The sequence below is a fragment of the Centruroides vittatus genome, unplaced genomic scaffold (assembly GCF_030686945.1).
Source record: "Centruroides vittatus isolate TY-2023 unplaced genomic scaffold, ASM3068694v2 contig_986, whole genome shotgun sequence".
Taxonomy (NCBI): domain Eukaryota; kingdom Metazoa; phylum Arthropoda; class Arachnida; order Scorpiones; family Buthidae; genus Centruroides; species Centruroides vittatus.
Genome location: NW_027122655.1, coordinates 1367289 through 1379362, shown reverse-complemented (window position 1 = coordinate 1379362; position 12074 = coordinate 1367289). Strand labels below are relative to the sequence as shown.

Sequence of the window (12074 nt, the reverse complement as noted above, 5' to 3'; positions counted from 1 at the left end):
GCCTAAAAGTGATGAGCTTTCACTTTCAGACTGAATGGCCACCTAAGTGCCCAGACTTGATGTCCTGCAATTTTTGATTACAGGGTACTTGAAGACATGGATTTACAGAGATCGCCCAACATCACTGGAATGCTAAAAGACTTTATACCATAGCAGGCATCAATGATACCTTGAGAAATGCTGTTCATGCTGTCCATAACATTGTTACTTGTCTTCGGGACAAGCTCCACAACAAAGTCCATCAACTTATCATCAGCTTGGGAAGCCTTACTTAACAAATCCCTGAAGTAGCACTATACTCTCACTGTGCAAGTCTAATATGATGACATCAGCTACACAAGACAGCATTCCAGAATGCAGTTTTTTCTAAAACAACGGTCAACTTCAATGGGATATTTAAATTTTTAGAACACAAAATTCCGTTATGCCTGAAGAAGAACCCGACAAGGTTCGAAAACATTTGCGATTTACTGAGAGAAAAAGCACTCCAGTCAAAGGCACTTTAGTTGTTTATTTTAAAGTCCATCACATTGACATTTGCTATGATGCAGTTCTGTATGGTGTTATGAATCAAAATTCCATTTGATGGACATAACTGGAACTAAGTTTGACATTTTTCTGGCAAAACTCTATGCATTTCTATGCTAACTGCATTACCATGTAAAAAATTCATTAAAAACATTTGTTATTAAATAGTTTTAGTTTTACTGCTTAAAAGTTGTGAATGTGTTTAATTGTCAAAAATTCACTGAAATATTGATCTTTCAAATGTTAACAGGCTTTTGAATCACCCTGTATTTGCAAAACTTTTTATCTGATATTTTATTCATGTGACTAGTAAGTAGACTTATAAGAATTTGTATGCCACTAATGACACTAAAAAGGCATTTGCAGAGACAAGGTCAACTACCTCCCATTCGATCATGAAAAATGATATATTTTTTGCAATTTCCTTCCCCTTTAAACTGTACACATTATTAATGGACAGTCTGTATACAAAACTGCCAATTTCTTTCCAAATTCAATGACCAGTCATGGATTAAACAAAAAATTCTTAAATAAATCTATGTACTATTTTACAGTATTTATTAGTAGTACTGTGTTGTGTGTGTTAACCCATATGAATCTCACAAAATAATGTTAATAGCGATTAACCAATTAATCATTTTTAGCACATTAACATAATTTAAATAATTGTTACTTGCCTGAATTTAAATTTGAGTCCTTTGCTTAATGGGAATGACCAATTTGACTCTATACGTAAAAAAGAATTTGGATTTCTCACAGTAAAAACTTGACTAGATAGATAGGAAATATTCTCGGTTGTGCAATACGTTTGATGCAGTAGATATATAAACAAACATGAAGCAAATTTTTTAAGCATAATGCCTTTTTGAAAATTAACCTGTAGAAATAAAAATTTTATTGATTTTACAAATAATGTTCTATTTCAAAAAATTAAAAATTTTGTATTTTGCAAATATTACATATTAAAAAATTAATCTTACAATTTTTGCAATTTTATTTGGACTAAAATAGCCCATTAATCCAAAATAAATTTAGCTAGAGGTAAGCAATTAGGCCACTATTTCATGATAAATTTAATAATTATAAATAGCTACATTGCTATCTTTATTGAATGCTTTTTTCATATAGCCAGTCATTTAAATTTAAACAATGGCTATCTGAAATAAGCATTTAATACAGATAATAATAGGGAGCCAGAAAACCCATAAAGTAATATTTGATAATTAAACTGCCTTTTAGACAAATTACTTTGTTTCAGATTATTAAGTGTAATGTTATAAAGTAACATATTCTATCTTGCAGCACTAAAATCAATGTTTTATTCAAAGTTGAAAGTACTTTCAATAGTTTATAACTATCCTCTTCAGGCTGATTTGAGTAGATTCGCATTGAACATAAAAATCATTTGATGCAAGTATACTCAAATCAGCGGTAATATAATTTTTAAAATATCTTTATACATTTAAAGTACTCAAAACTAATTTCATTTTCTTAACTCTCAAAACATTTTTGTTTAGTTTGAGTTCAAATGCAGATAAAGATTCACTGTTCAGCAAAAAGCCATATACATAAAGTACAGAATGATGAAGGCATGGGTAGTTCTGACCAGACAGTTCTTGTCTCAACACTCAACGCGGAGGCCCATCAGCGGCCAAGCAGTCTTCATTCCCCAAACACAGAGTCTGGTCATGGGTTCACTCCTCGCTTGGACAGGCTGCCATGTGGAATTTTCTGGGTTTTCTCTACATCTGTAATGTCTAAATAGGGGCCAGTTTTCTTAAAAAGACCTCCTGGAAGGCATCCCCCTAGGCACATTGCCATAACTAAACACACAAACAAACACTCGACACAGAACAATTCCTAGTAGTTCCAATCCCAGAACTGTCTGAGAAACCATTTCAAACTACTGTACCGGCCATTTTTGAAAGATCTTTAAATCAAAAGATTTGTCGGCTTTACCACACTTTTTAAATCACACTATTTCCAATTTTTTTTTTTACCATGTATAAGGGCAATCTCCGACACTCCTACATGGCACAATTTGCAAAAAAATTTTTTTTTCCGGATGAGAAAATTATTATTTTAATGGTCTATTTACACACAACAGTGACCATTTGGTGACAGTGATGTCAAGCATGGCACAGTGATGAGTATTTACACACAACAGTGACGTGACCATGCTATTGGTGAGTGGTCATGGACTTTTCTGAGGACGAATTGGTTATGATAGCTATATGTTTAGATCAGCGGTTCTTAACCTTTTTAGTAGTCAGCCCCCCTTGAATCTAAAAATAAGCTCTTGCACCCCCTTAAAAATGTGTGTATATTTGTTGCATGAGGGTTTTACCCAATTCTTGAACTGTGTTAGAGTGAATCCATGCTATAAAAGCACCGTATTATACAGGAATGTTCCCAATTCTTGAACAGTGCTAGAGTAAATCCATGCTATAGAAGTGACGTGTTATACGGGGGTTACCTGTAAATATTGTTACAAACCTCGTTTACGTTCTTATTCAAGGTATGTGAACACATCTCAACTAGTTTCTGTACTGTACGTGACAATGTGACTACATTAACTGCATGTACTGACGATCCAGTTCCAAATTATTAAAATTATTTATTTAATTTAATTATAATTATTAAGTTTAGTAAGAGATGGCGCCTAACGCCAAGCTCTAGTGCCAAATTGTCTTATTAATTATTTATTTATTATAGCCAACTCTAGCCCGATAATTCGGCTCTTGTGGATGTATAGTACTGACGACTGATGACAAGCGTGATGTGCCGAGAGACGGTAGAGTAGAGAGTGTAGAAGTGAGATGGTAGAGAGGGAAGAAGTGGGAGTGCCATGTTGCTGGGTACCACAGTTTGTAGAGAACAGGGTTGCCTAGTTCATATCTTTTTTTTGAAATTTTTCTCGCACCCCTGGAAATGCTCTCTCGCACGCACCCTAGGCTGCATGTGAGAGAGGTGCAGGCCCCCTAGGTTAAGAACCACTGGTTTAGATGAAGAAGAAAAGAAAATGCAATCAAGAAAGTGCCACAAGTGGGTACATCAAGCATGGACAAAAAACAGCAACAGAAGAGGAATTTCATACTCTTCATATATTTGTCATCTATTAATTTTTTTATATCTCATGAATATTTTCGAATGTCCCAACATGCATTTCATATTTTATTAAACAAAACAGAGAAATATTCATTTTGTACCTAATGTCCATGTATTTCAAATGAGATAAATCAAATAGAACAGGGTGTTGATGCATGATTTCAATTAAATGTTTGTCATCCGTTGGAAAACAAAATTTACCATCAGTGAAAATATTGTTCCCATCAAATGTACTTTCACAGTACTGTCACACCACTGCCACTGCACAGCACTGTGACGGACGAGTCTGGACAGGGTGGTTTAAGACTAGGTCAACGATTTCCCACCAGCAAAAAATCACTGCACTGAGCAGACATTGTACGGTCACGTCACTGTTGGGTGTAAATAGACCTTAATTATAAATCAGCCCATACAGAATCCCCAGATCTTCAGGGGACGTATTCCAATTTTTGAAATGTAAAACAAGCCACCACATCATTACCCATCAGAGCATTTTCACATTTACGATGATTTTAAAAGTAGATTTCTTAACATTTTACATGGAAAAAGCAACCGCGTGAAATACGTAACCTTATTTTAAATAATTTAAATGTTTTGGTGGTTTTATAGGAAACTTTGGGTGAGTACAGGCTATTTTAATAACGTAAGATGATAAGGGTCCATTTACACACAACAGTGACATGACCATGCAGTGTCTGTTCAGTACAGTGATTTTTTGCCAGTGGGAAATTGTGACCTAGTTTTAAACCACTCTGTCCAGATTTGTCTGTCACAGTGCTATGCAGTGGCAGTGCGTGACCATACCATGAAAATAATTTGACCCGAATGATATTTTCACTGGCAGTAAATTTTGTTTCCTTGTGGATGACAAAAATTTAGTTAAAATGGTACATCAACACCCTTTCTATTTGATTTATCTCATTTGAAATACATAGACATTGGGTACAAAACGAATATTTTTCTGTTTTGTTTAATAAAATATGAAATGCATGTTAGGACATTCAAAAATATTCAAAAGACATATATTTGTCATCAATTAATTTTTTTATAAAGAGTATGAAACCCCTTCTGTTGCTCTTTTTTGTTCATGCTTGATGTACCCACTTGTGGCACTTTCTTAATTGCATTTTTTTTCTTCTTCATCATCCAAACATATAGCTATCACAGCTAATCCATCCTCAGAAAAGTCCATGACCACTCACCCACCGCACGGTCACGTCACTGTTATGTGTAAATACTCATCACTCTGCCGGGCTCGACGTCCTGTCACCAAACAGTCACTGTCGTGTGTGTAAATGGACCTTAATGGAGCAGATAAATAGCGTCTTTCGTTCGTTGATTTTACGTAAACAGATTTCGAACGGCGGAAACGTAAATTGCCGGCGGTACGACGGGGCGAGCAGAGTTTACGGAGGCGGTAACGCACCGTCGAAATCCACGTGGAAAAGTTCCGAAAAACGTAGCGAAAGTAACAAACGCGCGCGTTCGGACGGAATTTCTCTTTCCGGAAGCAGTGGCAGACGACGTCGGCATTTAACCGTCGACGGCGCCGTCTTCCGGCCGTTTATGGAAGTCGTCGGACCCCTACCGGAAATTTGCCGGCTTCCGGAAAAGTCCGTCGGATCTCGGAAACCCCCATTCTGACGGCAACCGCGGCCGACGCCATTTTATAAGTCGACAGCAGACACCCACGGAGCGGCCGTGGCCTCGGCCTGGGTCGGCTCGTATTCTGCGGACTTCCGGTAGGGCCGGATCCGGAACTCCGGGACCTTTCCGGCTCTTCTACCCGGCGCGCGCGACAACAGACGGAAGCCAACGTCGCCCGCTACCCCCGACACCGGCGGCGTAGTTCTTCCCGGAAACGGTGCCGGCGGAATTTGGGTCGGTGGAAGCCTTCCGTCGGAAAGCTCCGTAAAGGGATTTCCCTCGTCCCGACCTAAACGGAAATCGGTCGTACTTAAAAAACGGGAACGACGGAAGCGTTCGGCCGCGTCCCCCCTCCACCATCTACGCCACCGCTTCGACTAACCCGTCCTCGCGCCATTTCGCTCGAAAGCCAGAATTGCAACGACGGAAGACGGTCCGACTACCGGAGCCGGTTAAAACCACCGGACGGACAGAGGAAGCGGTCGACTCCTACCTTTCGACCTTCGACCTCTTTTATTGGGCGCCGCTTGCCGGGCGGAAGAAAATCAAGCGGAGAAAACGGCCGGACGGAAACCGAAGAACATATCCGTCGAACGCAGGACCGGGATCCGGGCCGGGGCGCTCCTTCCGGACGTCGACGGTTCCAAACTCGGAGAGTCTGCGCCGGCGACCTTGGTTCTCCCGCGATCCGCTCCGACTTCGTCTACTTTCTTAACTTTTAGTTTGGGCTTTCTTCGGTAGATGGCGCTTCGAGATTCCCGAAAGATTTCCTGTCTTTTCGACGGGAAGGAAATCGTTTTAACCCAGGCGATTAACGGATACCGAAATAAAATGGCGCAAAGGAGGGACGAGGCCAGGCGGAATTATTTCGCCGACCTCGCCGACGCTTCTTCCTCTGCTTAAAATACACCTGTTATTAGCCACGCGTCGGACCGGTTACCGACTCGAGGCGGAGTTTCTATTAAACGCTTTAATAGAACTGACATCGGCCGACGTTAACTGATCGTCCTTTATTCGCCACCAATGAACTGCCGATTTTCCGGAACCCTTTCCGCCCGGCGGCTGGAAAAAGAGTTTCCGTTAGCCGCGGATTTTAAAACGTGACCGCGTCACTTATAAAACCACCGAAGTGGACGGGGCCGACATTACTACCGATCCGTCGAGGCCATGTTCGAAACTACGGCTGTTCTGGTACTAAGGTTTTCCTTTGCCGATACTTTTTGGCTAAGTCTGAGAAAACTTCGTTATTCGCTTCTGAAAGAAACCTATTATTATTCCGTTTCTACGTGACGTATTTCTAATACTTCCAATCGACACCGGATGGCCGAGCGGTCCAGGTGGCAGCCTACCGCTCCGGGGACCCGGGATGGCACCGGACGGGAATTTTTCGGGGGACCCAGGATATGCCGGGCCCCGTCCCATTGTGGGCCTGACTATACCCATAATGAGCTGGATAACACAGGCCCGTTTAGTGCCCATGAGCGGAAGAAGTTTTAAAAAAATACTTCGGATTTAAAAATTTAATAATAAAAAAGATGCAAATCGATATTAGATTCTTTCTATACCGAGAAGCGTCCCAGAATATCGCTATATTAGGTCTCCAACACGGCGCAACATTTTTCGAACGATAGTCCAGCGTTGATAAAAGTTGTGTACGTAATTTGCCGTCAGGCGCGAAAACTATAGATCAGTTCAGTAAATGAACGTAAGTGCATGGGTGTACGCTCCGGTCATTTAGTAAAAGAACTGGTTTCGGTGCGCGATGTTTGTTTAAAAAAAATTCTGGTCGCTTCGGGTGTCAACACTTCGCATTGTCTTTAGAATCGGTTTTTAATCGGTACAATAAAATGGCTGTCCTGTGTTTTACTAATTTCGTTACCGAGAGAATGAATTTTATTTCTTAACCCTGTGTTAGGCGCGCAGGGAAGTTGAACACGGCGGGGCGCGCGGGGTGTACGTGCACCCCGCGTGACTAAAGGTGTTACTGAAAAAATCAAAATTTTTTTCGCGATTTTTTCGTTTTTGACGTTAGTGGGATTGTGTTTCTGATGTATTAATCAACAATACTACTTAAACTATATCTTTTTTATTTATTTATAACGAAAACACAAAAGTATTACGTTTCGCGAATTTTTCAGGAAAAAAATCGTCAACTTCAAAAGTCTATTTTTCAAACTGTAAACAAGTCTGTTGCTATCTAATCGTTGAATCGTATTCCCGTATGTGTTTTTTAACTGTTCCAATCATTAAATGCTTTGTCACAAACCCCAGGCCAAAAATATTTCAGTATTTCCAAAAGTACACCCCCTGAAACTCTACAGCGACCAGAGATAAAAAGGCGAATTATTGCCAGATAACATCGATAGTTAACTTCTTTTACACTGCAATTGGTTACTTTCTTTGTCTGTTATTACATCCACCAGTAAAAACAATTGTCGGTAAAATTCCCGCGAAATGCCACGCCCCCGCAGACTACCACTTTGACTTATGTAAACAGTCGCTATAAAATCGCTTGTTTTAATCGTTTTTTTTACTTTTAATTTAGTTACGAGAAATTTTCTGGCGTTATTCGGACAAATAAACATGTTTTCAGGACCATTTAGCAATAAATATTTCCAAAAACGCCATTTTTCAAACTTTCAATGCTAAGTCTATGGGACACTTTTTTTCCGTTTATTTGCCTTAAAAATGTTATTTACACGCCTTCTATGGTCTTATTTGTCATTTGTATTATGACTGGTTCGATATCAAGCAATGACCGTTTTTTCAGTACACAAACTTCGGTCCACCCCCTCCAGTGGTCGCGCTAAAAAAACTTCCTCCGTTAGTCGCGCGGGGTGCAGGTGCACCCCATGCATTTTGCTGTGTTTTTTTTGAAAAAAGTTTTTTTTTCCTGGAATTTTTAACATTTTCAGTGCAATCTTCAGTACTTTGAAGGAAGGTACTGAGGGGATCATTTTTGAGCATTCATTACATGAAAAAATACACGCGTTTAAAAACGTTTGGGGTGCACCTGCACCCCGCGCGCCTAACGCAGGGTTTTTAACAAAGAATTATCTCGGACAATTATCCAAAATGGTACAGATGTTATATAATATATACGATAATATTCTTTTTTTTTTCTTTTCCCGGCTGTTATATATAACAGAGAGAATGTATGGCCATCGGTCAAAAAATGACCCTCCCCAAGATTTTTACATTTTTGCTCTTGGGACACCTTTAAACGTCGAGAAATGCAAAAAGATTCAATTTTTTTTTTTTTCTGTATGTATGAATGTTAGACTGTGTGGAGGACACGATTTTATTCACCCTCTATGAAACTTAACTCCCGTGCTTTTTGTCGTAAATTTCTGAAATTTTGCAGGGAGGTTTTTTACTGCGGAAATCGGGGCTATTAAATTTTGGTGGTTAAAGGTTCGAGGTGGGAAAATAAAAGGGGTACCCAGAAACATATCACATATCACGAGTAGGGTCTAATTTAATGACAATTTTATTCGTTATTAGCATTTACAAATTTTTGTAAAACCCACCCTTATTCTCAAAATTTAGCTTTTTGCATTTTATAATAATTAAAAAATATAAAAAGTTTCTAATAATAAAATATCTTACTGGGAATTTTTTAGAGTAGTTATTTAGAAACGCGGGCCCACAAGTGACCGAATGGATAAAACCACTGAACACTGGTTGTTGGTCGTGGATTCACGCTGCCTGCCTGGCCAACGGTCTGACCACGTGCATTTTTCTGGGCTTTCTTCACGTTTGTAACATATAAATAGGATCCAGTTTCCCCATAAAAGACCTCCCTGGAGGCATTTCCCTAGGCAGATCGTTCATGTGTCAAGTTACGGGATATGAACAAAACCAAATCTTGAACACTGGAAGAGGGTGAACCAATACCCGCGACAGAAGACTCCTACACGTTTGAGAATGAAGCGGCAGCATCGTAGCTAAAGCTTACTGTGAGGTCAACAGCAAAGCATAAAACCATGTCAAACAGAATTCAATAAAACGCCTATTCTCTCGTTTTCTTCCTGAAACCTAAATCATTAATACCACGGATCGGAATACGGGATGCCACACTAATACAGAACACCATTACATCAAGGTCTATAAATGCAAGGTCTGGACACGATACTGTGATAAATTGCGGCAGTCACCATTTTGGTTCCTTTGTGGTAATGTATATGGTGTTTGTAGAGCGAATTTGGTTCTGTTTTTTTTCGATCTCAATTAATTTGATTTCTTGTTATCTATTTTTGTTTTAAATAGTTTGATGTTTGGTACCGAATTGTAAAATTTCGTCAGCAAAAGACAAAAGATTAGGCTTTGTTGGCGTTTACTCGCCTAACAAAGTTTGGAGAGCTAAATGGCTTGTTAGGCGAGGAAAGGAAGCATCACATTCTATAGTAGACGCTAAGATTTCGGCGAAAAAGTGATAGATGTTTGTCTACATTTGTGTTGGATGTATGCGCTTTGCTTTTTCCACTCCTAAAACGTATTAGCCATCTGAGTCATCCTTGTATGTTATTACGGCGTTACCATTAAATAAAGCGTTAGAATACCTTAAATAAGAAGAATTGGACAAAATGTATTAATTAAAGGCAGACATGAAACATTATTAAAAAGAAATGTTTATCATCAATTTAATAATACGGGATAGTTTTCTAAGTCTAAACATGTGTTTGAAATTTTTTCAGTAAGTAAATTTACTTACAATCTGACTGAGATATCAAATTTGTTGCATTTGGTTCTTTAAGTGTTCAGACACTCTTTTATGTTACACAAAAAAAAAAAAAAAAAAAATTAAGTGATCTAAAGATCTCAGTATTATCAAGAGAGATCTTAAGATCTATAGAATTATATTTTTCCTTCAATCAACTGAAATAGAAATATTTGTTAAAGAATTGATAAATCTGTTCCAATGAGGTGATGCCTAGTACTGCATATCTCCAACCCATAGTAATTTCTGAACTAACAGGATCAATTACCAAATGATTGGAGAAAACAGATTTGCGAGTACTAGGCATTTCTAGAATAATAATTCACAAGTCAAATTCTATGGCTGCAAAATATTTGGATCCATGACACTTTCATGTTAAATTGTTCTTGGATGGAAACAAATACAAATTTCATATTCATTATGCAATAAAGAGTGGTATTGAAATTTACTAACTAATAATAAAGCTTACAGAATTATTAGTTCGTGTACTGAAAACTGTTTTTTTTATCTAGCAACCATAAAATGATGTACAGAAATTATACAAATGCTCCTCTACTTAAAATTGTTCTTACGATTTGCTAATTTCACAGCATAATGGTTAGAAATATTTTTTAATACAGTGAACCTCGCTTAACGAGTGATTCGCATTACGATCAAAGCAAATTGTAAAAAATGATTCGCTTAACGAGCGACGTTTCGCAAAACGAGTGACTAGGAGAGGGAAAATCCCGGATTGTGCGCATGCTCCATCAGTCTGCGTTTAGCACTCGTTCAGCTAGCATCATAGTGTCGCTCGTAATCACACAATTTTCCAAACTTGAGTTTACACATATTACGTTTAAACATCAACAATCGACGGCCGGATGGCCGAGCGGTAAAGGTGGCAGCCTACCGCTCTGGGGGACCCGGGATCGAATCCGAACGGGTCGAATAATCCCCAGGAATTTTTCGGGGGGTGGTCCGTTCGGATATGTCGGGCCCCGTCCCTCACCACCCGGTCGCCCCATTGTGGGCCTGGCCGAACCCATAATGGGCCTACTAAAAGAGGCCCTCTTAGTGCCCACAGGGCGGAAAGAGTTAAAAAAAAAAAAAACATCAACAACCATAGCCTGCTATATAATAAACACGCCAAACGATATGCCAAATTCTTGGGCTATGTAAAGGCTATAATTAAATATTAGAAAATAATTAGACTAGGGGTGCGACTATGCAGACGCGAATTTAGAGCGAGCGAGAGGTTGCGAGAGATTTAGTTTTCGCAAAGGAAAACCATGCATAAGCGAGAAGCGAAAAATAACGCTAGCGAGAGCGAATTTCTGGTTCTCGCACATGTTTGACCGGTTTTGATATTTATCACGTCTCGCCTCTTCTCGCCACATATTCTCGTTCGCTCGGAAAATTCGCTCGCTCGCGTCTGCATAGTCGCACCCTAAAGGTAGTCTGTTATGCTGCCATCTCGCATTAAATTTAATAATTATTTATTTATAATTATTAAATTTAATGCGAGATGGCAGAATAACAGCCTACCTTTAGTCTAATTAATTTCTAATATTTAATTATAGCCTTTACATAGCCCAAAAATTTGGCATATCGTTTGGCGTGTTTATCAGACATTATCTGTAAATTTTTTGTTTTCTGCAAATCCGATTCGCATTCCAGCTTGGTTCATTCCGCGCTATAAGAAAAGACGATGATGATTCACGTTCCTTAACAATGTATATTGTATAATTTTCTTTGAATAAACGTTATACATAAAATATTTGAGTATTTTTTACGGCTGGAACGCATTATCGTATTTACATTAATTTATTGGAGAAAAATGTTTCGCTTAACGAGTAAGATTCTGAAACGAATTATGCTCGTTAAGCGAGGTTACACTGTATATTAAAAATTAGTTTTTAATGGTAGATACAGATATAAAAAACTAAATATTTTGATCTGTTTTTGAATATTTGTAATTAATTATGTTTAATTTACATCAAAACGTTCACACAATCAACATTACAGAAATTTATAAAAAATATTTACATAAATGACAACTAATTTTTTAAAACTTTTTTATCACCCAAAA

General features: G+C 38.5%; 1 protein-coding gene across 6 annotated transcripts in view; it reads right to left on the bottom strand.

Annotated features, from left to right (window-relative positions):
• LOC136985988 (axotactin-like) overlaps positions 1-5997 on the bottom strand; it is a 219451-nt gene extending 213454 nt beyond the window's left edge. For 3 of the 6 annotated variants that reach the window (XR_010882412.1, XM_067283412.1, XM_067283413.1), the window contains exons 1-2: positions 5777-5996; positions 1206-1405 (exon numbers count right to left, since the gene is read on the bottom strand). Coding sequence is in view for 4 of the 6 variants with exons in the window: in XM_067283412.1 (XP_067139513.1) it covers positions 1206-1384 (179 nt within the window). In the remaining 2 variants the exon portion in view is untranslated. Of the gene's footprint in view, positions 1-1205; positions 1406-5776 lie in introns of all 6 variants that reach the window. The other 3 variants (XR_010882413.1, XM_067283415.1, XM_067283411.1) reach the window with 2 other exon arrangements.
• Between the last annotated feature and the right edge of the window lie 6077 nt (positions 5998-12074).